This window comes from Plutella xylostella, chromosome 10 (genome assembly GCF_932276165.1).
Source record: "Plutella xylostella chromosome 10, ilPluXylo3.1, whole genome shotgun sequence".
Taxonomy (NCBI): Eukaryota; Metazoa; Arthropoda; class Insecta; order Lepidoptera; family Plutellidae; genus Plutella; species Plutella xylostella.
Window position 1 is genome coordinate 6,713,569 of NC_063990.1, and position 27,948 is coordinate 6,741,516.

At 39.9% G+C, this 27,948-nt stretch overlaps 1 protein-coding gene and 1 long non-coding RNA gene across 2 annotated transcripts; both read right to left on the minus strand.

The window, feature by feature from the left end:
* Window positions 1-5,215: 5,215 nt before the first annotated feature.
* LOC119694611 lies at window positions 5,216-6,191 on the minus strand. Its single transcript, XR_007266731.1, has 2 exons — window positions 5,913-6,191; window positions 5,216-5,414 (listed from the first exon to the last, which is right to left on the minus strand). It is a non-coding gene; the product is annotated as an uncharacterized LOC119694611 (long non-coding RNA).
* Window positions 6,192-7,608: 1,417 nt separating this feature from the next.
* On the minus strand, window positions 7,609-10,383 carry LOC125489110. The gene is made up of 3 exons (XM_048623752.1): window positions 10,027-10,383; window positions 7,695-8,983; window positions 7,609-7,630 (listed from the first exon to the last, which is right to left on the minus strand). Exons 1-3 carry the CDS (start codon window positions 10,381-10,383, stop codon window positions 7,609-7,611), a joined length of 1,668 nt encoding a protein of 555 aa, XP_048479709.1.
* Between the last annotated feature and the right edge of the window lie 17,565 nt (window positions 10,384-27,948).

Genomic DNA, 27,948 nt, shown 5'->3' on the forward strand with positions numbered 1-27,948 from the left:
CTTGTTCGTTGAGGACCGTTTTCAGCGATGTTTTAACGCTCCGCACTAATCTCTCCCAGCAGTCGCCCATGTGCGGAGCCAGCGGTGGATTAAAGCGCCACTCGATCCTTTCATTGGTCAAAAATTTCGATAGTTCCGATTGATCTACCTCCTTCAGTACCCTTTTAAGTTCAGTGTTCGCGCCTCGGAAGTTGGTTCCGTTATCGGAATAAATGACCTTTGGGTTTCCCCTCCGGTTCATCATGCGTCTCAGCGCCATGATGGCCGAGTCAGTAGTCAAGCTGCCGGCCAACTCGATGTGCACCGCTCTGGTCGTCATGCACGTGAACAGTGCACCGTATCGTTTCTCGTGCCGTCTCCCGATCGTAACAGTCATGGGACCAAAGTAATCCAGCCCACAGTGTGCGAATACTCTGTGATGATGAGCTAATCTCGCTAATGGTAAGTCTCCTGTAGGGGGGTGTAAAGGCTGAGATTTTCGTTGACGACAAATCAAACAGCTGTGTTGAACAGCCTTGACAGTTGATCGCAGATTTATCACCCAGTACTTCTGTCTCAGATCGTTCACGACGGTTTCGGTATTCCCATGGAAGGCATTTTCATGGTAATGACGTATCATTAATCGTGTGTACTGGTACTTTCCGTCCAGCAGTACAGGATCAAGTGTACCCGTGTCTTCGTCTTGAACCACCCTTGCTCTTCCTTTCAGTCGCAAAACTCCACTGTCGTCTATATACGAGCATAAGTTCTTAAGCTTGCTGCATTTCTCGATCGGCTTGTTTGTTTCGATTCTGGCTATATCTTCGCCAAAGCTTTCATGCTGGCTCTGTATGATCCACAATTGCTCAGCACGATCCATATGCCGACTCTCCAAAGACACTCGTGATTTATTTCGGAGCCTTTCAACAAATAAAATGACGTTAGCTGATGCTCGTATCAACGTAACCATCTTGAGAAACGATTAATGTCAGGTAGTGGCATTGCTGGTCGGGTACGTGACGCCATTGGTATCGATTCTAGGTCTAAAAATTAATCAACACACCTACCGATCTACTTCAGGATTACACTAGCCCTAACACCTCGGCTTTCCTCTTCCAAACGGACCGGCTCTACATACATGAGGAACACCTTAACCTTAACTCACCTACCTGTGTACCTATCTAACTCTCTACTTACCCCTTTCAACTTGTAAGAATATTTTACTCAAAGTGGTCTCTACATCTTCTTCTTAAGTACTTTAACTCCTAGTGGAGCATAAGGCCGCAACTACAGCTTTCCACTTCTGACGATCAGAGGCAGCAGCCACAACTTCTTGCCAGCTCATGTTGATCGACTTGATCTCCTGGGATAATGTCCTTATCCAAGATATTCTTACATAGCTCAAATATTTAACTACCTATTTTGTTACAGGAAAAAACAAGTTATACCTACCTAGGTTACCTTTTACCTGAAAAATATGCCTGACTTTAAGAAACTATATAGGTACTTACTACTATACTATTACTTTTTATGAAAGAAGAAATACATTTTATGGACGTAAAACTTTATTTGGGTGAATAACACACACAAAACACACTGGTTGAGTATTAGGGCGTGCAAAACCGGTTAACCGGTTTTTCCGAAAACCGGTTAACCGGACAATATTTCACGGTTTTTCATAACCGGTTTTGAACGCTCAAAACCGGAAACCGAAAACCGGGTTTTCACCGGTTTTGATCGTATTTTTATATACTTTTTTACATACATTAGAAGTTGAACCCATAAACTCTAAAAATAAAAGAATTTGTGTATCGGTTGGCACACTGATGGACACTAGATTAATGGTGAAACTCATAAAAAAGCACTAAAATATTGTATGGAAATTGAGTGACGATTTTCTGGTGCACATGCCGGCACTCTGCCTAGGCGCAGTAAAGCAAACACGACGTCAGTGACCGTTGTGTGCGTGTGAGTGCACACTTTTTGCTGTATGAAAACTTATTTTTGTGTGAAAAAAGGTACTCTGGGTGCACATCATTATAAAGTTGAAATCTTGCCCAATAAAGCACAACAAGGTGGTCTTCATACAAACTCTAGGTAAAACAGGACTGCATTGACCGTTGTTGAAAATATAATTAGGCCAAGTGCGGGGACTGCATTCGACGTTATGGACTTTTTTCATGAAGTGTTGAGGACGTCAAATCAAATGCAGTCGTGTCCATCAATGAGTTAGGCTTTCTTTCGTTGCGTTGATATGAATAAATCTGTAATACATCAAAAAAACATTCATCATCTTACTGCTACTAATAAAATAATTGACAGCCCGCAAGAAATTGTAGATATTTTTTCAAATCAATTTGATTATAAAGAATCTTCCTCGAACGGAAACTTGGACTTGGCTATGAATATGCTTGAAGAGAACTGTAAAGTCTATAATGACATGTACTGTAGACCATGTAATCCAGAAGAAGTGGAGAAGCTGGTTAAGAGTTTGGAAAACAAGAAATCTTGCGGCTACGACGGTCTGCCTATGACAGTTATCAAAGACAACATCGATGTGCTGGCAACACCCTTAGCTTATTTTTATAATGAGTGCATAAGTCATGGTATATTTCCTGATCAACTCAAAATAGCGAGAATCTTGCCAGTCCATAAAAAGGGCTCGAAGACAGATCCCTCTAAGTATAGACCGATTTCACTTTTGCCAATACTGTCGAAAATTTTCGAAAAAATCCTGAAATCAAGACTTCTGGTACATCTGAACATGAGCAATGTTATTAGTAGTAGACAATTTGGTTATAGGCGAAACCTAGGTACTGTAGATGCTATTGATACTCTAATAAATGATGTAGTTTTGAAGCTTAATGAAAAAAATAAGGTAGCCGCTTTGTTTCTGGACCTAAGCTCGGCTTTTGACTTCGTGGATCACAAAATCTTATTAAAAAAATTAGAACATTACGGAGTACGAGGAAAAACTCTAGATCTATTAAAGTCCTACCTACAAAATAGAAAACAGTTTGTAGAGATCAGCACCATAGAAAATGCTTCTGAGGTGCTTACCAAGTCAAAACTGATTAACGTCACTCGGGGAGTACCACAGGGCTCAGTGCTAGGACCAATATTATTTATTGTCTTCACTAATGATTTGTTGGATCACATCGATAGAGCTATGCCGGATGCCAAACTTGTTGTTTATGCTGATGATACAAATGCTGTAGTTTCAGGGAACGATTTAGAGACTTTGGAATCTAATGTCAATAGCATCCTTTGTGCTTTTTAGGGTTCCGTAGCCAAAATGGCAAAAACGGAACCCTTATAGTTTCGTCATGTCCGTCTGTCCGTCTGTCCGTCTGTCCGTCTGTCACAGCCGATTTACTCGGAAACTATAAGTACTACAGTGATGAAATTTGATGGGAATATGTGTTGTATGAACCGCTACAAAAATATGACACTAAATAGTAAAAAAAAGAATTGGGGGTGGGGCCCCCCATACATGTAACTGAGGGATGAAATTTTTTTTTTCGATGTACATACCCGTGTGGGGTATCAATGGAAAGGTCTTTTAAAATGATATAAAGTTTTCTAAAAAACATTTTTCTTAAAGTGAACGGTTTTTGAGATATCAGCTCTCAAAGTCGTAAAAAGTATGTCCCCCCCCCCTCTATTTTTATAACTACGGGGTATAAAATTCTAAAAAAAATAGAGGTGATGCATGCTAATTAACTCTTTCAACGATTTTTGGTTTGATCAAAGTATCTCTTATAGTTTTTGAGATAGGTTGATTTAACTGTAATTTTGATTTGCTGCTACGGAACCCTTTGTGCGCGAGCCCGACTCGCACTTGGCCGGTTTTTCTACTTGGTTCAGCGTAAATAATCTAAAAATAAATACAGCAAAAACCAGTGCATTACTCTTTAAAACTACTGCAAGAGATGATGAGACAATTGATATCGCGTTAAATGGAGATAAAGTAGAAATTGCCAGTGTAGTGAAATTCCTGGGAGTGTACATTGATTCTTCACTGAACTGGAGGCATGAACTCAATGCATTGGAGAGTTCTATAAGTTCTTCATGCTATGCACTCAGAAGTTTACGAGATGAGATAAGCGAAGACCAGCTTAAGATGGTTTACTATGCCTTGATAGAGTCGAAGTTACGTTACAGCATAAAACTATGGGGTCACAGCTATGAGTACAACACAAGGAAGGCGTTTGTGTTGCAAAAAAGAGCTATCCGTACCATTGCCCGTATACCACAGATGGAATCTTGTTTGCCAATTTTTAAGAAACTTGGTATACTGACCGTGCCAAGTTTGTATATACTGGTTCTTCTTAGTGGTCTAGCGAAGAATATTCACTCGATAGAAACGAAAGAAGAAAGGCTCATACGAGAAAGCACCAGGAGAAAAGATCTTCCAATTAAATTTTCACCACATCTCTCAGTGACGAAACATTCCGCATCGTACCAAGCCATAATATTTTTTAATAAGTTGCCCTCAACACTAAAAACTAAAATAACCAAAAGCTGTTTCAAAACCGAACTTAAGACTTTCTTATTGAAAAGGTGCTTATATGACATTAATGAGTTTTGATTTAATTTATTGACATACTTATGCATTTAATTTTATTGACTTTTGAATTTTTGTGTACATATTTCTGAGATTTAAATTTTATTTTATTGTTGTAATATTAATTTTGAGTGATTAGATTGTGTGTATTGTGGATGTATAATTTTGTAGATATGTGATGTGTGATGTATATTTATGTTTAGTTTTAAGAATTTCAAACACAATTTTTTTTGTTTATGAATAAATGAATATGAATATGAATACTATAGAGTGGTCGTAAGAATCAGACGATAAATGATTTTTTATTGATGATAACAGAACGATATAAAAACACCATTAAGGTGCCACACACTTTTTGTAGATGTGATAACAGTAAGTACTATGATAATTCTTTTTTAACTATTTTCCCTTTCACAAAATTACTAATTTGTCATATGGTTGATTAAAAACAGGTAAGTATATCATAAAAAAATGTTTTATTCGTATGTTTTGTGGATATCTCTATCTAAGAATATGGGTTCCTTGTTTAATTAGTACTCTATGACAAAAAATATATAAGTAATATCAAAACCGGTGAAAAACCGGTTAACCGGTTTTGAGGCTGAAAACCGAAAATTCAAAACCGGTTTTGAAAACCTTCCGGTTTTGCACGCCCTATTGAGTATTTTGTCTGACACCAATATACACAATTGCTTGATTTCATTTCTGTATCTTATTTCCGTTATCCTTCTAGTTAGTAGGTATGTAACTAGGTGGTCTGATGGTCGTTTTAGTATTGTTGTCCCAGAGAGGAATTAATATCTTGTATCCAGCGTTTCATGTTTAGTTTATGGGTGTGGTTGATTTTTCATTTTCATTGTTGTTGTCACTGAAAAATAATATAATATAATATGTGGGGACATCTCACACACGGCCATCCGATCCCAAGCTAGGCAGAACCTGTGTTATGGGTGTCGGACAGCTGATATATCTACACAAATACATAGATAGATAGATACTAAATATAAATATCAACACCCAAGACCCGAGTACAAATATCTGTCTTTTAAACAAATATCTGCCCCAGCCGGGAATCGAACCCGGGACCTTCGGCTCAGTAGTCAGGGTCACTAACCGCTACGCCATTCGATCGTCAAAATAAAGTAAGTATAGGTAAGTTGTATGGATAGTTGACAGAATAAGCTTATCCTTATAGGTACCTATTTACACAACACTTTAAATATTAGAAACGAAAACGCTAGAACACAAACATAAGTAACCAGATAGTTAGTAACCAGATGCCCAACTGATAAAAATATTTACTAAGATTTTACGTAGGTTTTAACTTTAACTTCCTAAAATAAATCGTAAACTTGCACACAAGCACCTTATCGATTTTACAATTGCATATAGCAAACACAAACATAATAATCTATAATAGATGATTGTTTTGTATTGTAAAGACTTAACAAAAATACTTTAAAAAAATAGCGGCAAACTTTTCGGCGGAAAATTCAATATGGCGGTGATGGCTGGCACCGCGCCGGCGGCGGCGGCGGCGGCGCGCCTCTCTTGCAGTCCAGCGCGCATGCGCCATAGAGATGTACCTAGTGCAATGTTACTTGCTTCCGAACTATGCTTGAATGAAAAAATAATCGATGCTGGATCGATTCCTGGGTAGGTACTTTTATTATAATCATATGGGTTTTTGGTAAATATAAATACGTACCAATCGGAAATAAGTACCTAAGTACTGATAAGATATTTGTGCTTTTGTAAGCATTCGATACTTTTCATATTCTTATATGAATATCATCCCTAAACACAGTCATCTACTTAAGTATAACGTATCATCATAATCAACTATTAAACATTTAAGTACCTAAGTAAGTACTTACATAAAATATTGTGGATAACACGTAGACGTAGAACTTATTACCTACATACTTTACCGAATAACTATTGTTTAAAATATTCCAGTGCAATAATCGATTATATTCGATTATTCTCACTATTTTATCAACTTACCCCATCTCTACTCTATTACATTTTTTTTTAATCACTCGGAAATGGCCATAGACCATCATAGAAGCATTTTCTAGCCAGAGTTACCAGTTGAAATAATGAATTATGAATATGTTATATAAATAATTGAAATTATCATGAAAACCAATATAAATGCAGGGTATTTAATTCTTTTAATTATTTTCAAGTACTATTTAGGATAATTACATTTATTTGGAGTACTTTAAGGTTAAAAAAATTAATCGATATTTTCGATTGTAATATCCTTAAGTACATGGCCGCACTCATTTTAAAGACGTCAAATGAGCCTTCTAAATTTAGTTGGCCGTTAAAATCGTTGCCTTCAGAATAGCAAAAATTAGCGCTGTCAGTTAAATTTAGAGATTTTAGCTCATTTTAAAATTAGGAAGTGCGCCCTTCAGAATCGGTACCATTGTATATTCAATGTCATCTAAGATAGTAGGCGGCGTAATCTTTGGCCATCTATCTTCAGTAAGTTTCAAGAAATCAGGGCCTGTCGTCCATTTGAGTTTTGTGGTGTCATGTCGCTTTGCCCTTGTCGCTTCATCGGCAACATTTAACTCGCCTGGTAACCACTTCCATTCATCTGAATTTGACAGCTCTCTGATTTCGGATATTCGATTTGAGACGAACGATTTCTTGTCTTGCGGGTTGTTCTGTAACCAGTGCCACACTACTCTGGAATCTGTCCAAAAAAAAACGATCCACAATATTCAGGTCATGCTCCCTTTGAACAGTGGCGCCTAGTCGAGCACCCATGAGAGCCGCTTGAAGCTCTAGACGAGGTATGGTAATCAATTTCAATGGCGCGACTCTACATTTTCCAGCTGCAAAGGCTACCTCACCGTTGTGTCTACGCAAGTAAGCTACTGCCGAAAATGCTTGTTCTGAGGCATCCACAAAAACGTGCAGTTGAAACTGATCGAAAGCACTGAAACCATAACAACGAGGTACCATAAACTCTTCACACGACTTTAAATCTATCAGGAATTCACTCCAGGTTCGTGTAAAGGTATCACCTATTAACTCGCCCCATTTCACGCCGCTTCGCCAAAGTTGCTGCAACAAAATTTTGCCTCGAATTAACAGTGGACCAAGGAAACCTAAAGGATCGAAAACAGACATTATGACTTTAAGCATTTGACGTTTAGTGGGTTTTTGTGATCCGTCGACAATGTCTGCTTCCAACTTCTTGAAACTCAGGTCGAACCCAAGAGCATCTTTCTGTGGCTTCCATATCATTCCCAAGGTGCGCTGAGAGCTCTCCGTTTGCAATAAGCTAACCGACGGCGTCTCTGTTGGCTCAGGAAGACATTCAGGTTTATTCGATACGAAGCCTCTTATCTCGAATCCACCAGCATGGTGAATCGCAGTGACGTCGGCTACTAGTTGCTTCATCTCTTCAACTGTGTCCACGCTATCACAATAGTCATCTACATAGTGTCTTCTTTTAATAGCTATCACGGCGCGCGGATGAGATTCAGCATATTGGTCAGCATTCTTTCTAATAATGTACGTAGCAGTACACGGGGATGATTTCGCGCCAAAAATCATCGAAGTCATTTTGTACGTACGGGGAGGTTGATCTCTATTCATCCCACGCCACAAAAATAGTTGCGATTTCTGATCCTCTTCGTTTATTTTGACACGCATAAACATTTCTTTGATATCTCCCGTAACTGCTACCGCCCTCTCTCGGAAACGGAACAAAACACCAACTAATGAATTAAGAAGGTCAGGGCCTGCTAGCAACTCCGTATTCAGAGAAATGCCTTTTGTTTCTGCTCTCGCATCATGCACTAGGCGAAGCTTTCCCGGTTTAGACGGATTGCGTACTCCGAAATGTGGCAAGTACCAAAGTCTCGGGCCGGCCAAAGTTTCATGGACTTCTTCTGCATAATGTTTTTCCAGTAAATTATCCACCTGCTTCGAATAGTCAATCGAGAAAGCGGGGTCAACGTCCATCATCCTCTCTATCACCTTCAGTCGCTGCACTGCGCTCCCTTTATTCTCCGGCAGAGCGACGTCATCCGATCTCCACAGCAGCCCGGTCTCCCATCTGTCACTGATCTTCCTGGTCTTCGCGTCGAGAATACTCATAGCTCGCTGTTCACCTGGTGAAAACTTATCATTCTCCTCATGTTTTACACCAAGGCTATCGACACGAAAATAATCCTTAACCAAGTCATGTAATTCGACGTCAGCTTCAGAGTGATGGAGATGGTTTGTGAATTCTTTGTTTACCTTACAACTAGATGATACGAATCCGTGAAGTACCCAGCCTAGGTTAGTCCGCGAAGCAACAGGCTCGTTCGCTCGTCCTTCTCGGTTCTCTCTTATCAATATCAGCTGTAAATAATCCTGGCCAATTAGAATCTCCGGATAGCCATCATACTCCTCTAGCGGCACATCCTGTAAATGTAGACAACTTTCTATTAATTTTCTATCGACCTTTTGTGTGGGCAAGCGGAGTGAGTCTACAGTACGTATTTTCGGCAAATAAAAGGAACCCGTAGAAGTGTGTAAAGTCACGGCAACTGCAAGGCTATCGTTCTCTCTTTTCGTTTCGCCGACAGCGCCCTGCAAATTAAGGTTCACGCGAGGACCCTCTGCACCAATTTTTTCAGCTAGGCGGGAGTCTATCAAGCTTATGGTAGACCCCCCGTCTATCATGACACACGTGCGGACGCTACCAGCAGGACCCTCCACATTGACAGGTAAGACTCCTACATACCTCCGCCCCTCTTGTTCGGGTTTAGTCCATAAGTTGGCCGTAGTCTCAGTCGTTTTATCATTATCGCCATTAGACTGCTTACTTTTGGTCCAATTTAGCCAGTCTTCGCGATGAAGCAATGTGTGGTGCCCACGACTACACGTGGCACATTGACGTCTGGACCTGCAGCGCTCACGTCGATGCTTGGGGCTGAAACATTTGAAACACAGCTTCTTATTACAAATCCAGTCCCATCTCTCGTCCACAGACCTAGCACTAAATGGAGAACAGCTGTCCAACCATATTAACATTTGGTTTTGTGGGATGTATGTAATAGCATAAGTTGTTTTCTTTGAATAAAGATTTATTCTATTCTATTCTACTCTAAGTCGTGACCATCTTTCTCGCAGAAGGGACAATGTGGTCGTGTTGTGTCGGTCTGCCCACCGCGCTTCTGAAAGGAAACTGCATTGATCGAAGCCATATTAGTCGCATTGGTCGCACCGGGATCGGAATAATCATCGACCATCGCGAGCACAGGATGACGGCCAAAACCTGAGGAAAAAGTCTTAGTCTTTAGTTGCGGCTCCATTACCCCAGCCCTACACACTAGTTCGGCCTCACGCATCAAATAATCGGATAATGCGGCTAATTTCGGACGGCGGGCGGCATCTTGGGTAACGCTATAATCTATCCACCTATAAACTAAGTTCTCAGTTAATTTATTTACAATTTCCATTACCAAATCCGGGCTGTATAAATAATCTGAACAGTTGGTCGCTGTGATTGCAGCTAAACAATTCGAAACTTTAGTCGCGAGCGTCACTAACTCCGTCCTAGAGCCACTTAGCTTCGGTATTTTCTTTATTTCTCCAATAATCTTCTGCACTATAAGATCTGGTCTTCCAAAGCGCATTTCGAGGGTCTTCATGGTCTCTTGGGCCGAGGACACGGTGATGATGCGGGCCGCTACCGTCTCCCACGCCTCTCCACGCAGGCATCTCTGTATGCATGTAGCTGCATGTTTCCTGAATGCATTGCTAGCAAGTATCTCTGTTTTTAAAAGAAACACGCACAGTCCAACAAACATTAAAGGCATCTACGTGCGTTCATACTACATAAAATGCACTCAAGATGCAGGATCACTCTACTATCACTCTGTCCAAGTAGCAAGGTAACGCATATATATGCGTGGAGTAGTTGAGTATATACTGTAACATATTAAAGCATGATCAACACTTAATTAACGTTATAAATGTGTTAAATTTCCACCTGTCTCAACATCGTGTAATTACAATTTGCACATGACTAAATTCTAAATAGCAAAAATACACATATAAACAAGACCTCTACATATATTATATTCAAATTTATCAAATGGAAGTATTATTAATTATCTACAACAAGTACTACTTCATAAATATAATACTTCAATAGTTTATCATTATCGCTAATTACAAACATCCCGCGTCCTATGTTCTATGATTACAAATAATAAAACAAAACAATAAATTCTTACCCCCACTATTAATAAACTCCATGACAGATTCATGGGTGGGCGTAAACTTAAACTACCGTCCCAGGGAAAGATCTTGTTGGTATCTTCTAAATAATTCACGATATAAAATGCGTTAAAAATGAATTTTAATATATATTATGGGCCATAGCACGGGTCGCAAGATTCGTCTTGGGATGTGCTGAATGTAATAATCAGGATAGGTAGGTACTTATTAAGAAGGCAGTGCGGCAGTGCGTAAGCTTATTTCCTGAAATATTGTCAAATTAGGTTCATATTTATTTCAATTTACTCCAGGTTCTCAAATTAACCCGACACTGCTAGAATATTCCGTAAATGGCACTCAGTCACTAAATGTTACAGGGAAACGACTCAATGAACTCGGCCAACGTTGAATATTCATCTCATTTAAATTGCCAAAAATCCTTGCCTTTTCTTGTTAACGCCTTTCCCAAATAAATAACCTTTTAAACTAATAAAATTGACAATCGCCTGAACTTTAAAAAAAATGCGTAATTTTAGCTTTTGAAACCATTTTTATAGTTTTATAGGTAGTTTGTAGGTATCTTCACCAAGCCAAATATTTAAACAGTGTTTAAACTTTGTATTTTTTGTTGACGCGCCATTTTAAGTAATGCCAATTAAATGTGCAAGATTGGGAATGGTTGATTTTACAAAAATAATAATAATAATTAAACATAAGAAAAGTTTGATAACGGTAAAAAGTTTTATACCTATCTGTCTTTGCTGTTCACTGAATTATCATCGCTAGACAGTTTGAAAGTTACACTTTCAGGCAGGTACACCTGCGACTCCCCTTAGGGGTAGACTCGGAATAATAACTTCACCGCGCTTAGGTCGCGGCCACGAAACCAGCTATGGCTCTGAGGTACTATATATAGTACATAGTTTCAGAGCGATACTTCGCTGACTACGACTATCGTACGGATTGCATGAGAGCTTCAGGATAACGGTAGAGCGGGTGTGGCAAGCAGGACAGCATCGAGCAGCGGTTGCAGCTGCTATACAGGATGGGATATAAAAACCTGAAAACTGTAGTTCCCGAGGACAGATCAATGTTCTTTATGAACAGCTGTTTTTTTCCTATATGCTACAGAGTAAATTAGTACAAGGCTTGAATGTGTATGATATTTTCATAAGTTTTCCTCTCTCGCTACATCGCGCATGTCTCGTCTCGTACCTGCAGTGTTATAGGTGTAAGGACTTGGAGAGTATCTAAGTGGGTACCTTTCAATATTAAAAAGTTATCATAAGGATGTGTTATTTAAACTTTTCACGTAATGGGCGACTGTTAAAGGGTTTTTATTTATATTAAACTTAAGCAAACTCATGATTTATTTTACGTATTTTTTTAAGTTAAAAAACTCCACAAACTAATTAACTTACGTAATTCCGATGGCAAATTGCACATCGCGCAAAATAATAGTATTGTCTAGAAGTCTAGAACAGCAAAGCAAATTGTAAAATGGAATAGGTAGGTGGATACTTTCCGCAACGCAGTTCCATCAGAGGGAAAATGTTTGTCATTACGGAATTCATTTCAGTTCTGCAGTCTTTATGAAATTCCCCTACTTTTCAAGCTTATATTTTTGCAGGAAATACTCGTTAGCCACCATAATTTGTGTCTTAATTAGAGACCGTAACAAGATGGAGTTTCACACACAATTATACCTAATTACGAGCATACGAGTATAACAACTGCATGTGACCTGCCCTAATAAGGAAATAAAAAAGAAAAACGGCTTTGTCACGATTAAAAAATACACAGGCATGACGGTGACCTTTGGGAAACCCTGTCTACAATTGCCTTTCCTCCTATTTGGCCAACTAGAGCAGGTTACATCAGTGTTTCAGTGACATCATTCTAATAATCCAAATGGATCGAAAGACCGACGCGACTACAGAGGGTTGGCGAGATCGACTATTTTAATGTCCTCCTAGCCGAATTTCGACCACGGCGGCCAATCTCAATTGAGATCAGCCATCTACGCAGGAGTAGATTATAGTGCCCAAGTGTGTGCGCAATACACAGGAGCACTCTCTGTTCCATCACTCTCATAACCCAATGGGACGGATAGACCGACACGACTGGAGAGAGCTAGGCGCAGGACCGACTGCTTTTACATGCCCATCCGACAGCATGGATCGTTTCACTGTTTCGGACATCAGGTGATCAGCCTTCTATGTCCTAACCAAACTTAGAACCACAATTTAGAAACACAAATTGATGGTCCCACCCGGGGATCGAACCCGGGACCTCTGGGTCATGAAGCGAAGCTTCTACCACTAGACCACAGAGGCAGTCGACTATTTCAATGCCCATGCAACACCATGGATCATTTCATTAGATCGGACATCAGGTGATCAGCCTTCTATGACCTAACCAAACATGTAACCATAATATAGAATCACAAATTGATGGTCTCCCCAGGTTTCGAACCTAGCACCTATGGGTGTCTAATCAGAGCTTCTACCACCAGACCACAGAGTAGTCATAACGTTTTCTTCAAAGGAAAAGAACTGAGTATTTACTTGACATTCGTACCATTTCTAACACATACTGATTATCTTAGAAGCTCAGCTTCTCAAATAAATTGTTGTTTTATCGAAACAAAACACAAGTGGAGACTGATCCACTTAAAAATAATTGAGATTTGTTTGCGTACAAAATCTGGGACACGCTTCTATTTTGGCGGGTGGCGTCATCTCTGTATTTCAGAGAACATTTCACTGCTAGCGCCATCTACTCGATATTGTGAAAGAATTCTAGTGAACGTGCTGACATCGGACCCGCTCCGTTCTAAATTTTATGTTTAAAAGAAGTTTATGACGTAGTTCTCCGTTCGAACACCTCCTATGTTGTAAATTAAAAATGTCTATTGTTTTTTTATAGGATGACTTAGGGGGTCTATGTTCAATCTGATCTACGACTTGTAAATTCGTGAAAACTTCAAGCTTCCTACAAGTGGTTTCTACCTGAATTTTTGTCACCATTGTTACTCTTCACAGTATTTCACGAACTGAAAGAAAATAATTATATGAAGTGCCGCTTAACAAAGCACCCCGTTAACATCGAATAATATTGTTTTTTGGAAGATACTCTTCCTTTGACACACTTACATTTACACCTACACCCTCAAATATTTGAAATAAATTAAACGAGTGCACTACCTATTACAAAACAATTTCCAACCAGTTTTCAACCAATAACTCACGGATGATGCATTATTCAAAACAAACAGTGAAAAACTGTTCTACATAGTTTATTCTATGTCGTAAATTATCTGGGCACTGCCAAGTAAAACAAATAAAGTTAGTTATGAGTTATCGCAGTGAAATGGAGAGTGTAAACCTGAATTAAAGAGGGAAGAAAGAGATTGTTTTCAGCTCAAGTTACGCTAATTGATAAGTTACGTGTGTTGGAATTCATTTATTTCTGAAAATATTGAATTATATCTGATTTATTTGCTATAAATTGATGATAATCTGCTCAGGTTTTTTATACACACAAAAACCTATATACAGGATTGAAACCTAAAGCAAAGTAGGCCTAAATAGGTGACTCAGTGGCTCATCCCGATGAAGTTAATCAAAATATATTTATTGAAGTAGGTACATAAGGTTGTACCTAGTTAATACAAGGAATTCAATTCATTTATTTACCTACCACTATAATGTATACCTATTCCAGGTTTGTAAATAGAGCAATAAGGAAAATACAAAAACGAAACGGAAGAAATATTCCTTTGTGAAATAACACATGGAATCGGGAGAATATTTCCTGAAAATACTCTTGTCAGTACTTCTCGTTTGCCAAGTGTTGTCCCGCCATTTGCATCACTTCCCGTTCTACACAACTCTTAAAGCGGATATATTATTGTGCGAAGTTATAAATATAAAAAAAATAAAAAGCATATTATAATATAATCAAAATCAATTCAAAATCTACGATCCACAAATAGCTTCTTCATTAACCTATATAACAAATGTTATCAGCAATATGCCTCGTCAAAAATCACTCAAAAAGGCCACCCCGAATCGTACCTGGCCCAAAGGTACCCATTATACTCGCAGCATTACCGCGTTGTATAGCGAGTGATATCCTTTGAGCGAGGTACGAACCGGAGCGGCGGTCATAACCTCTGATAACTATACGTCGTCCAAGGCCTTTTAAAAAAGACCTTGCCTCAGACCCCCATACTCCACTTGTCTTGTCTTGTCTCCTCCTTACTCCTCCAAAAAAAAAAAAAAAAAAAACCTACATTTGCAGCATGGTATATCTAAGCCTGTATATATTATAAACTCGGTAGCATTGCAAAAGTTCCACATACAAAATGCCAATAAAACATGCCTCCAATTTTAACATACTGATCTGCTGTTAATTAAATGTGCTTCAATATTGCAGAGGGCGTCATTAAGCTACTCTTTCCCTTTTATATGTATAAATGAATTGTATTAATTGTAATAACCATGATAAAGGTATATTGCGGAACATAAGGTACGTTTAAACAACGTGTGCCAGTCGAGCAGAGCCAGCGCGGTATCGCGGCGCGCCGGCCGGCCGAGGGGGTAGTTAAGGCAGATTTAGGCAGGGTCAATCCACAAGTCAGTTATCGGCGCCAGGGCTCGCGCCTAGACTGACTTCTACTGTCCTACCACAAAAAACTTTAAACACTGTGTAACTAGTGTTTACACAGTGGCCGTGAGCGTCGTGGACCCTCACGGCGGAACCGAGGCCGACATCGACGCCCGCATCAACAAGGCCCGGTCAGCCTTTGCGCAACTCAAGCCCGTCTGGGACTCCTCCGTCATCGCTCGCCGCACTAAAGTTCGGATTTTCGAGTCAAACGTCAAGTCAGTACTCTTATATGGTTGCGAAACGTGGTTCGTAAGAGATGACCTAACAAGAAGGCTACAAGTATTTGTCAACAAATGCCTTAGACAGATACTAAAGGTATTCTGGCCACAAACCATCTCGAATACGGAGTTATGGAGACTGACCAACCAGAGGAGAATTGACTCGGAAATCCGGCTTAAGAAGTGGAGCTGGATTGGCCATACGCTGCGGAGATCCGAAGACCATCCACCCAAAATCGCCCTGACAAAGTGGGCTGCATCTGGCAAGCGAAAGAGGGGACGGCCAAAAACCACGTGGCGTCGCACTGTCGTGCAGGAGGCAGCCGCCCTCGGCATGAGCTGGCACAAAGTCGAAGGCATGGCACAGGACCGGTCAGAGTGGAAATCTACACTTCGAGCCCTATGTCCCTGATTAGGGATCCCAGGACCTGATGATGATGAACTAGTGTTTAAAACGAAATTTGACAGATAATGTAGGCGTTTGACAGCGCTAAACACCTGTTAAATACTGTCTAAGTTTTTGTGGTAAGGCCCCTAGTGTTTTGTGTAATTATGTAGGCACTATCATTGAGTATGAATGGTCTGGAGACGAAATAGGCAGACGTTCCCCTCTGGCGGGGTGGTAGGCCAGAAAGGCCCACCGATTTATAAAAACTAGTTGCAGTCTCAATTTTCACTAGACTCAATCTCGTTGGCAAAGCGTTCGTTTCATAGAAAATGATTTGTTTACATACTAAAATGACAGCTTCAATTCATAGAATATCCGGATTCCGGATTTGATCACAGATTTGGTCATGGTTTATTGTTATTAGCTGTTTCCTAGCAACCAATGTCAAAAAATGCAATAATGATGTACCGGTATGTAGATATGTATTAATCGACAAAAAAGGTCATAGTTGGGAAGCGTCCGTAGTCGAATTGGCTTCAGTAATCGTAACTGATCACTGAGGTTAAGCAACAACTGACACGGTCAGCCATTGGTAGGTACAGCCTGAGTTACCGGTTTCAAATGGTTCTTTTCTGGACGCTTCCGTGCTTCGGACGGGACGTTAAGCCGTGGGTCCCGGTTGCTGCTTCGGCAGCAGTCGTTAAGCCGAACGGGCGGCTTGAAAGCATCTGACCGTCGGGTTGCCCACTTACTCGACAACTTCAGTGCATTGTACTCATTCAAAAACGGCGATACGGCGACCTATCACGTGAGTCTAAATGTACAGCGAAAAGCGGTGACTTCGTTTATTAATCATTCGTAATTAAATTTAACTATACCTAATTAATTTGAAATTAGTATTTCTAACCCATGTTCTCGAATTCATCGATAACACTTATCGATAATTGTTACATCCATTGGCAAGAAAAATGAAGACACTGTGTTCATTATTAAATGTCACTTCACGTAACCCTTATTGCTGGGAATTAAAACTCATAATGATATGGCCCATGAGACATAATCATGGTAAACGGTAAAATTTCCCCCCGCAAAAATTGGCAGACTTTTTTGTATCAAGAAAGATCGCTATGCCGCTTCCCGAGGGTACACCCGAGTCCGCGTTGTTCTATGGGCACTATCTATCTTTGAATTGACAGTATAGGCAAATTTCACGCTAGACCGCGCGAGCCTTTCCGAATGTCAATTAATAGAGATGCATTACTACCCCGCCACGGCTAATGTTGCCGCTCTACCGAGACGCAGCTTTATTCATGACATGGCCAGGACCACGATCCGATATATCGCAAGGGTAAATCAAAACCGACATCCACCTTTTTATAAATTCTAAGAGCGTAAACGTAGAATTTATAAGAATGTGGGGGGAATCGTGATGTATCAGTATTGATAAGAATATGGGGGAATCGTATCTTATACTCTAGCTTCAGGCGACCCATTTCCTTATTCTTAGGATGTTTTCAATTTCAAAAACTTGCGGATTTCACGCCCCCCCCTATAACAGTAGTGTCATTTTCAAGCGCTTTTTAAGTCGTCACAATGAAACAAGGTTTCTGTGGCTTTTACAAAGGTGGCGTCGAATTGAATAATTAAGGGGGTGTTAGCCTATATTGTCCCTGACTTTTCCTGTATTTAATTCGTAAATTGAATTCGGTGTTTACTAAATTTACACGTGCAAGTCATACAGTGAAAAACAAAATAACTAATGACAAAAAACTTTTAAACTTGTTACAGTTGGTCACATTCACATTATTGGACGGATGCCTATCCCTATTACGAGTTTATATCCTTGTAACAAAACCACTTCTGTTTTACAACTCTTATTCGCAGGACTTGTATTAGTTTTGAAAACTACCCAAACAAACTTTTCTGGGTCTACTTAATCATCAGAACTACGTTGTAGGAAAAGCAAATATCATTTTTATTGGTTTAGATAACGTGCAAAAAACGTATGATATTGTTGAATTAGTAAATACTCTTTTTTTATTTGAAAGCTGTTCCGCTTTTCGTGTAGTTCAATACAAATCTCAACAATAATAAATAGCCACTTTATGAAATACCGTGAAACTTTTTTACCTAATTATCCAGCAATAAATAGGAGATGAAAGTTTAAGTCGGTTTTTATCTTTAACGTTCAATTAAATCCATTTAATTTTTGACTACGACTTTCTTACAGAATCACCTAGTCACATTTAAAAAAAGATTAACGGGAAAGCTTAGTTAACCGGATTTTCTTCACTACGCCGACTTTTAATTTCCTTTTAGTATTTGTACGGGCTTATCGCGTGGGCGGGCGGGGAGTACTTGTGGGCGGACTGCGAGCAGCGTCTGTACCCAGGCACCCGCAGGTCCCACAGCCACACATAGCAGCCTCCGTACCACCATCTAACCCGGCTCGATTACTACTTTTGGAAGATATCAAATTGTATGAATTTGGCATAGGTATTTCTAGAGCTATAATTTTTATGTCAATTTTAAAGTTTATAAAAATTTTGCAACATTTAATTTAATAATATTGTATAATATTCGCCGTTTTTTATTTTATTTAAGGCAGTCTTGAAGTCAATGAAACAGAAAACCGTTTAATCACGTAGGTTTTTAATTTGAAGGCATGATAGATAAAGCTGAGACCCAGTGTAGCCTACAGGCAATTATTCAAAACAATGACTACTTGTTAAGTAATTATGGGTAGAGATTTCTCCGAATAAAATTATACATTTTCCTCTACAGGATGTTGCAAAAAGGGTATACTATTCTGTTCTGAACAACTTTTGTTGAACGAGTTTTAGAAATTCGCGAAAAAATATATATTTGTTCTCCATAGTAAAAAAGCCACGTGACCAACAAAGTTTCTATGGAAAAGGGGTTTTTTATTTTCGTGAATTTCCAAAACTCGTAAAGACGTTTAATAACTTTATTGTGTTTGGGTTCATTAGTTTTCATACCCGATTACTTTATCAAGTAAAATATTGCTGGGAAACAAAGCTGTTCCTGTAGGGTACTATTTTACGATTGTCTGGATTTAATGAGGTGGGAAGGTATTTGGATGTAGGTATGCTGGCGGATTGCTTATATTTTAGATGTGTTTTATACATAGTTATAGAGATATAAGTGATCAAGCGATTTATGTGGCATCTAGCGTTCTCCGTAGGTAAAGCGAAAAAGTTGAAGTCGTACGACATGAGGCTCAAGCACTTTAAGATGGATTCGCTGGAGACAAGGAGGGATATTTTAGATATAGTATTCCTATCCAAACTATTAAACGGTAAAATCAACTGTCCCAACTTAGTGTCAAAAATTAATTTTAAAGCCATACAACCTGCCACGCAGACCGATAACACCCCGGCCCCTGTGCGAACAACAGTCCTCGGAGCTAATGCCGCGATTCCCAGACTATGTAAAATTTTAAATAAACACAGCGGATCTATAGATATTTTCACCGACTCTGTTGCAAAAATTAAAAAGCACATTATTTCGCAATTATAATTATGGAGCCATTACCCCCATTACCTACCAACTCTGCAATAAGTTTTATATTTTAAAATATTATAACTATAAGAACTTATACCTGCTACTATCATATAGACCGTACTAACAAAAGCGCATTAGATTAGTAGAACAGTGCTGTCGTCATATTAGTTACTTTTTTCCCAAATACATAAAAACCTAAGTACTTACATTGGGTACGAAATAAATATAGTTTAATATAATATAATCAGTACCGATACCTATCTGTACTAATGCATGTGGTGTCTACTTTTAATTAGCCTGTGTGAAGAAAGTTAGCACCCGTCGCGTAGCTACTTTCTTTGGTGATGGTTAAAAGGGGTAGATTTAATGATATACTTAATTATGGTTCTTAAGTAGATATATTGTCACTGTTACACAAGTTAAAACTGGTTACAAAAAAAGGGGTTAAAAGGAGGATATAAGTATGAGTACAATGGTGTGAGTTCGACGGTGGTAAAACGTGTACTGACCTAGAAAGACAATTTCATGCATAAAGTGCACTGAACTTATTTTATACAAACTAGGTAATTTCGTTATTGCGTTATTGCAATGTGCTGATCTGTTCGATCGCGCTGCTTCGAACATACTCCCGAGCACGAGAAGAAACAACTAAAGACAATGAAATAGTCTAATTGAAGAAGTGGTTAGCTTAATTATTATGATTATGGTTTAAAACTAAGCAAAATAAAATATGGTAAAATGTAAGTACTCACACTACACATCTAATGAAAGTAAAAATTCTGTGTAAGTAAATCTATAAAATCAAATAAATGTAAGCAATAAAAAACACTTTCAAAACAATGTTCATTACGAAAATTCTGAATCTATATATGAATCTAACTTATATTGTCCTCTATGGTAAATATAGGATTGTCTATGGTTTGGACTGATGTTTGCACATTATTAGTGTTCGCATCGCGCCTAACACTTGGCCATCGTTTGGCTAAATTAAGGAACCGTACACTAGCTCTATTTCTCTCACTAAATGCACTGGCACTCAACTGACTCGGGTCAGCTGTACTCTGCTTTCGCGCACTGATCACTGGTGGCGCTGGCGGCGGCGGCGGCGGCAGCGGCTCGCGCGCGCCCGCCGCCCGCCGGCGCACGCTCCTCCACACCCACGCGACGCAGCCGAACAACGCCGCGGTCAGTAGCACGTAGCTTATGGCATACTGGTGAATATCGTGATGAGACATATCCTCGAACAGGCTTGTCTCACTTGATTTAATGGTATTTATTTGATCTCCAAGTATATTGAAGCTGCTGTTCAATGAGGCGTCATCTACTACTTCTTCCGTTGGTATCTTTACATTTACGATGTGGTTTATCTGGTCTATTGATGGTGTGTATATTTCAGGTGATATTTTCATTTGGTGGTATTGTTTTTGTAAGGAGAAAAGTACAAAATCTTTTCCCTTTATGAAACACTGTGGGGATAGTCTGATGACTCCGGCTTGACTCAGCTGTTGCATTGTAACTTGATCGTTGCATATAACTTTTATAGTGTAGATATCACAACAGAAATATAAGTATTGCGACGTCACGTTTAACTCGACCCATTTGTTTACACACGGTGTTCTATGAGTTCTGCATGTATTGTTTGGTGTGTTTTGATCGCAATAGTTTTGGTCATTGTCAAGATGTAATATTGGTTTCGTTGGTTTGCACATGTAGGCATCTTCATGATATAAACATGAATCTAACTCATTTATGGTGATGGTGAAGTAAGAATCGTGTTTGAGATTAATCGCGATGTATTCTGATACTGGTACTATAGTAATCATGTTGTTTTTCAATTGGTGTGGTATAGGTATCAGTTTGTAAAGCTGAAAACCTTCTCTGCCGATCAGTGGTAGCGTAACTTCAAATATGACAAATTTTTGAGTAACTCTGGCTTTAACTTTTAATAACTTGTAGATATAACGAATCTGTGTATCTATATCTTGGATCGGTAGTTTTATATCATTTATCATCTGGCTATTTATGGTGTGTAATTCTTTGCGAAGTTGCGCTGGTGATAATAGATGTATACTTATTTGACCATGGTAAATATCTGTGATTGTGTCTAAAAGGGTTTCTTGAAGCCGTTTTAAACTTTGAATTAAACTATTGCCCGCCATAGCAGACAAAGTAAAATCATCGATAGCGTATAGGTCTTGAATTTGTTTTTGGGAGTTGTTCATGCTTTCTTCTAACATATTTAATCGTTTATTAATGGTTTTATGCTGCTTATCTATGGTGGCTTGCATTCTTTTCATTAAATTAAATTCAGATTCAATCACTGACGTTTGGTTCTTCCACAAACTTAACAGATGTTTTTCATTCAGTCTGGTAGTTTCAATGTCATCGACATACTTATCAGCGAAACGGGAGTCCAATACGCCGAAGAGTTCATTAGCCAGATACCCGACACCGTTGACGAGGCCCCGCCGGCGCCGACGCTGTCTGGCGCTCACGTTGAAATGCTGACTGAGCAAAAGTTCATTGTAGTACTCTAGTTCCTGATAATCGTGACGTAGTTGCGATATTATCATATCACAATGGGATTGCATTTCAATGGTGGTGCATAACTTTTTTAAATATTGATTTATTTTTTGATACGTATTTATTCCGTCCCAATATGGTTCTAAGTCGAAATAAACAAGCATTGTCCATTTGTCTCTGACCAGTTGCAGTTGAGCTATTGGATCAAAATAGAGTGTCTGGTTAGTTGGCAGTTTTTTAATGTTGTGTTCTGCACTCAGTGGGCTGATTAGCAACATCATAATAAATAATATAGCCGATGTAAAATATGCTAGCTTTGGCTTTTTTGGACTGGCTCTCCTTTTCTCTGGTTTGTCTGGTTTGGTTGGTGGGTTGATGGTTGGTTGGTTGATGGTTTCTTGGTGAATTCTGTTTGGCTCATTTGTATCGTATACTGGTAAGATGGAAAGTTTGACTATAGGACGTTTTAAGTGGCCATTTTTGGTTTTAAGTGTGACCACTCTAATCAGACCGTCATCACCCGCGTGTGTCTCCAGTACCCGTCCCATAGCCCATTTTCCTGGTGGTAGGTTGTCGTCGTGTATGACTACTAAGTCTCCAACTTCGATATTTTTCTGTGTAGTCATCCATTTATTTCTGGCCGATAACTGTGTCAAGTATTCAGATTTCCATTTCTTCCATAGATCTTGAAACAACTTAGATGTGAGATGCCACCTGGTCCGGGCATCTTCTTCAGTTTCGATCACGGTCAGTCCTGGTCGTCCTGTTAGGAAATGAGCTGGTGTCAGACAGTCAAGGTCTTCTATATTCTCAGAAATAGCGCACAGTGGTCGAGAGTTCAAGCAGGCTTCTATCTTGGCCAATAGAGTGGCGTACTCCTCAAAGGTCAACTTTTGACTCCCTATTACTCTCTTTAAATGGTGTTTTAGGCTCCTTACTGCTCTCTCCCATAATCCTCCTGCGTTGGGCCAGGATGGCGCTATGAAGTGCCACTCAATGCCCATTTCTGTGATCTCCTTGTAGAAACTGTCGTTGAATACTTGCTCTAGTTGGTGATGCTGCTCTTGCAGTGCTCGGTTTGCTCCTTGGAAGTTGGTTCCGTTGTCTGAATAAATATGTCGGGGCGCTGACCGGCGAGCCGACATCCTTTGAAGACATGCGATGAAGGCCGAGCTGCTGAGGTCCGACACTAATTCAATGTGCACAGCTTTGGTCACCATGCACACAAACAGTGCGATATATCCCTTTGTGGTTTTGATGCCGCGTCCTTTGTTGGCCTTTACTTCCACGAAACCCGTGTAGTCTACCCCGCAGTGGTAGAATGCACTTTCTGGATTGACGCGACACGCTGGTAAATCCCCCATCAGCTGGTGCTGCTTGATGGGATCGTGTCTTTTACATGTGACACACTTTCTTATAAATTTTTTGGTGGTTAAATATCCTTTTATAATCCAGTATCTTTGGCGGAGATTAGCAAGCGTGATCCGTGCTCCTCCATGGAATGTCAAAGCGTGAGCTTCTTCTATCAGCAGAGTGGTGAGTCGATGGTTTGATGGTAAAATGATTGGTGTTTTCGTTTCCTGGTTAATTTGAGCATTTTTAAGTCTCCCACCTACTCGCAATATTCCATTTGAATCTATAAATGGATTTAGGCTGAGTAATTTGCTTTTGCAATGCACAGTTTTGTGTTTTAATAAATAATTTATGTCGTTTGCAAATTCCGCTTGTTGCACGTATTTGACGATCAGCAAATTTGCGCGCCGCAGTTCTTGCAACGTAAGGTAAGGTTGGTGAACTCCCTTCGTTTTACTAGGTATTCTCAGTATCCATGCAAAAATACGCGTCAGTTTGTTTATGTCCGAGTACCTTTCTAGTAATCTTTTTATAATGGTGTTAATGGTATCGTCTGATTGGTTTTGGCACGTCACTGTGTTGACTTGTTTTAGTGGAATTGGTTTCTGTTCTAATGTGGTATCGTAAATAATGGTTTCGCTGGTATTTTCCTTTTTATATGATGGCAACCATGACGGTCCTTGCCACCATAACCCATGTTCCTGAAGCTGTTGGTTGGTTAATCCACGACTTGCACAGTCCGCTGGGTTCTCACTGGTGTTCACATAGCGCCAGCAACTCGAAGGTATAGCTTCTGTAATGGCCTTAACTCTGTTAGAAACGAATGGTTTCCACCGTCCTGGTTCTCCCTGTATCCATCCTAAGACGGCAGTCGAATCAACCCAACAGTATTTTTCAAGGGCGTAGTTTGTCAATGAACTTTGAACTTTTTCCATAAGTTCGGACAAAAGTTTAGCTCCCATCAATTCTAGCCTCGGGGTTGAGCAGGTTTTATTTAATGGTGCTAACCGAGCTTTCGCGGCTGCTAGGGTAATGGTTGTCTGGTTATCCGTGGTGACCTTGCAATAAATCACTGCAGAGTATGCTTTATTGGAGGCGTCGGAAAAGCCGTGTAGCTCAACTTTTTGGTTATTCTTGGTAGTACCCAGCCATCTGTTAACTTCTATGGTGTTTATCAGCTGTATGTCTTGCCTTAGGGAGGTCCATTTGGTAGCGATGTCTTCTGGTAGGGTGTCACTCCAATCTAGGGCAGACAACCATACGGTTTGAAATAATATTTTCATGTTGATGCTTATCGGAGTCAACCAGCCGAGTGGGTCAAACAGTTTGGATATATCCGATAGCAACGATCGTTTGGTTGGTGGTTTTGTTGTCATTTCTATGGTCGATTTAAAGTAGAATTTATCAATGGTTGGTTTCCAGCCGAGACCCAAGGTTTTGGTAGAATCCGCCTGTACTTTAAATTCAAATGTTTCTTCTTCTTGGTTGGTGGTGGTCTGTGAATTTTCCAGAATTCTAGGATCATTGGCAGTCCATTTTCGTAGGTTAAATCCACTTTTGGCTAACAATTCTACTAAATCACGTCTTAATTGGTTTGCTTTAGGAATGGTATGGCTTCCTCCACAATAATCGTCCATGTAGAAGTCCTGGTCTAGTGCTCTTGCCGCGTCGGGATATTGTTCTTTCTCCTCCTCAGCGAGCCTTTTGAGACACTGCATGGCGATGTAGGGCGCGACCTTGAAACCGAAGGTCAAGGTCGTTAGTTGATAAATACGCAATGGTTGGTTATCTGAATCTCTCCACAATATTTTTTGGTAAGATTGGTCTTCAGAATGTATCATTATCTGCCGATACATTTTTTCAATATCGGCCGTGTAGGCATATTGGTACTGCCTCCACTTCATAATCAGATGTTGCAGGTCTTGTTGCAAGTTTGGTCCTTTATGCATGACGTCATTCAGGCTAAGTCCGGATGATGACTTCTGCGATGCATTAAATACAACCCTGACCTTGGAAGTGGTTGACTCTGCTCTTATCACCGCATGATGAGGTAAATAACTCTCATGGGTCTTCGTCATCTTTGCAGGAATCATATGGTTTAGATCTAGATATTCTTTTATGCATTTTTGGTATTCAATCTTGAGTGGTACATTTTTGGCCAATTTCCCTTCCAAATTTCTAAATTGGGCCGTCGCTGCTGGTTTGGTGTCACCTAATTTTTCTTTTAACTCAGACTTGAATGGAATGCGTACTTCAAACCTTCCGTCTTCACGTCTTTTGGTGGTTGTACGGAAATATTCCATGCACTCGTGATCTTCAGAAGACATCTCGATCTCGGAATTGGCGATGTCTTCGATTTCCCAGAACCTTTTCAAATCGTCTATCTCATGTAAGACTACATTACACTGGAAGGTTTGCAGCGAGCCGCAAAGTAACCAGCCTAGTTTCGTCTGCTGAGCGATAGGTTGATCTTCATTTTCTCCTCGTAGTATACTACCCAGCATGATCTTAGAGTAGACATCCGCTCCAAGAAGTAGGTCTACTGGTTGGCTCACGAAGAAACTAGGGTCGGCCAACTTGATGTCCTGTATGTGAGGCCACGATGGTTTTGAAAAGGTTGATGTTGGTAGGCTTTTTATTAAGTTATTCATAATAATAACGTTAACGCTGGTTGTATAGCTGCTATGAATGGATTGAATAACTACGTTTAACATTCCTTTGCAGTTATTTTCCTTCTCTCCTACGCCAAATATCTTTCCTTTACATTGGCTTCTCTTCAATCCTAACGTCTGTGCAGCCTTCTCACTTATCAGTGAAACTTGAGAGCCTTGGTCTACTAGGGCTCTCATTCTGTGTTTAATTCCGTCCTTTCCTGTCAAGTCAATCATAGCCGTGGCTAGTAATATCTCCGACATATCATTCCATGACACATTAATTGAAGAGTTTTTGTTATCTCTGGTTGATGGTTTATAAGCTGGTTTCATTGATGAAGTTGGTCTAGTTGTTGTTATTGGTTCATGCATCAGGGTATTGTGGGCCCCCGAGCATTTGCGACACGTTTTGGTAGATTGACATGGTTTATTAAAGTGGTTTACGAAACAGTTATTGCATAAATTGTGTTTATTTAGCACATCTAATTTCTGTTCATTATTCATTTGCAAGAATGCATTACACGACCAAAGGCCGTGTGCAGAATTGCATACAACGCAGTTTATTGCTCTAGTTACGGGCATTGACTTCATATTTGGTTTCGAATTATATGTTTTATTGTATGTTGAATTATAATTATTCTGGTTATTATTATTGGAGTATCGTTTTTGGTAGGTATCTGGTTGGTTTTGGATTGCTACTTTTTGGTTTGGTGGGTCTTGTTTACGGCGAGATGCTTCAAGTGTCGTAAACTTGGTTTCAAGATACTCTAAGAATTCTTGAAGTACTGGTAGTTCCCGTGGGTTTTTCACAGATTCCAAGTATTCAGCAAATGAGTCACCATCCAATTTTTGTGCCAGAAGGTGAACTAATATGGGATCCCATGATGTTATATCCACTCCAAGATTTTTTATGGCGTACAGAGTTTCTTTACAAACGTCATGTAACTTTTTGATGGAACCTGCTGATTGTTGCTGCATATTGTGAATACTTAGCAATGTATTAATGTGGGACGTAAAGATGAGGCGCTTGTTGTTAAAACGATGGTTCAAGATCTCCCAGCAGACCTCGTAATTGTCTGAACTTATTGGTAGGTGGTGTATCAGACGCTCGGCTTCTCCCGTTACTTTATTTTTCAAGAACTGCATCTTCTGGGCCTGGGACAGGGATGGGTTCCTGTGGATGGCTTCATCAAACAGATCTTTGAACGAAGTCCAATGGTGGTAGTTGCCGTTGAAGACTGGTATGTCCATTTGCGGCGTAGACTTGTCACGATGTGACGCAGACCACATTTTGGTGTTTATTGTTTTCTTGAGATCGTTGAAAGTGCTCTCATATCTGGTAAACTCATTCTGGTAACACACATCATTACCTCCATCTTCCGCTTCTATTTCCCAGTGGTAATGGTCAATGGTTGCCCAACGGTTTTGAAGGGTTTTCAGGGCATCTTCGAACTCCCATCTGTTCTGCATATGGTCCAGATCGATGGTACTCACCGTTCGCATGAATGCCTTAAAATGTATGCTTTGTTTCTTTATCATCTCGTCCAATTTAGATGAACGATTGATATTGGTGTGGTAAGAGGCGCTTCCCATTAGTGGTGTCGACACTGGTGCGGTGGAGGGCCCCGGCGCTGGTGCGGCCGAGGGGCCGGGGGTCGCTGCTCCGTGCGGCTCTGGTGCCGCCGCGGGACGCTGATAGGCATCGGACTGACGCTGGTACGCTGGCTTACCCGATTGAGACAATTTTACTATAATATCATCAAGTAATTGTTTAATGGTCATGTAAACTTCCTCTGCGGTTTCAAAACACTTTTTGGTAAAATACACATG

Excerpts from the sequence above, each read along its gene's own strand:
- LOC125489110 (XM_048623752.1), bottom strand. The coding sequence starts at position 10,383 with ATGCCTTTAATGTTTGTTGGACTGTGCGTGTTTCTTTTAAAAACAGAG. Across the intron at positions 8,984-10,026 it reads ATTTATACAGCCCGGATTTG|GATGTGCCGCTAGAGGAGTA; the intron begins GTAATGGAAATT and ends CTACATTTACAG. Across the intron at positions 7,631-7,694 it reads CAAATGCTTAAAGTCATAAT|CAACTTTGGCGAAGCGGCGT; the intron begins GTCTGTTTTCGA and ends ATTTTGTTGCAG.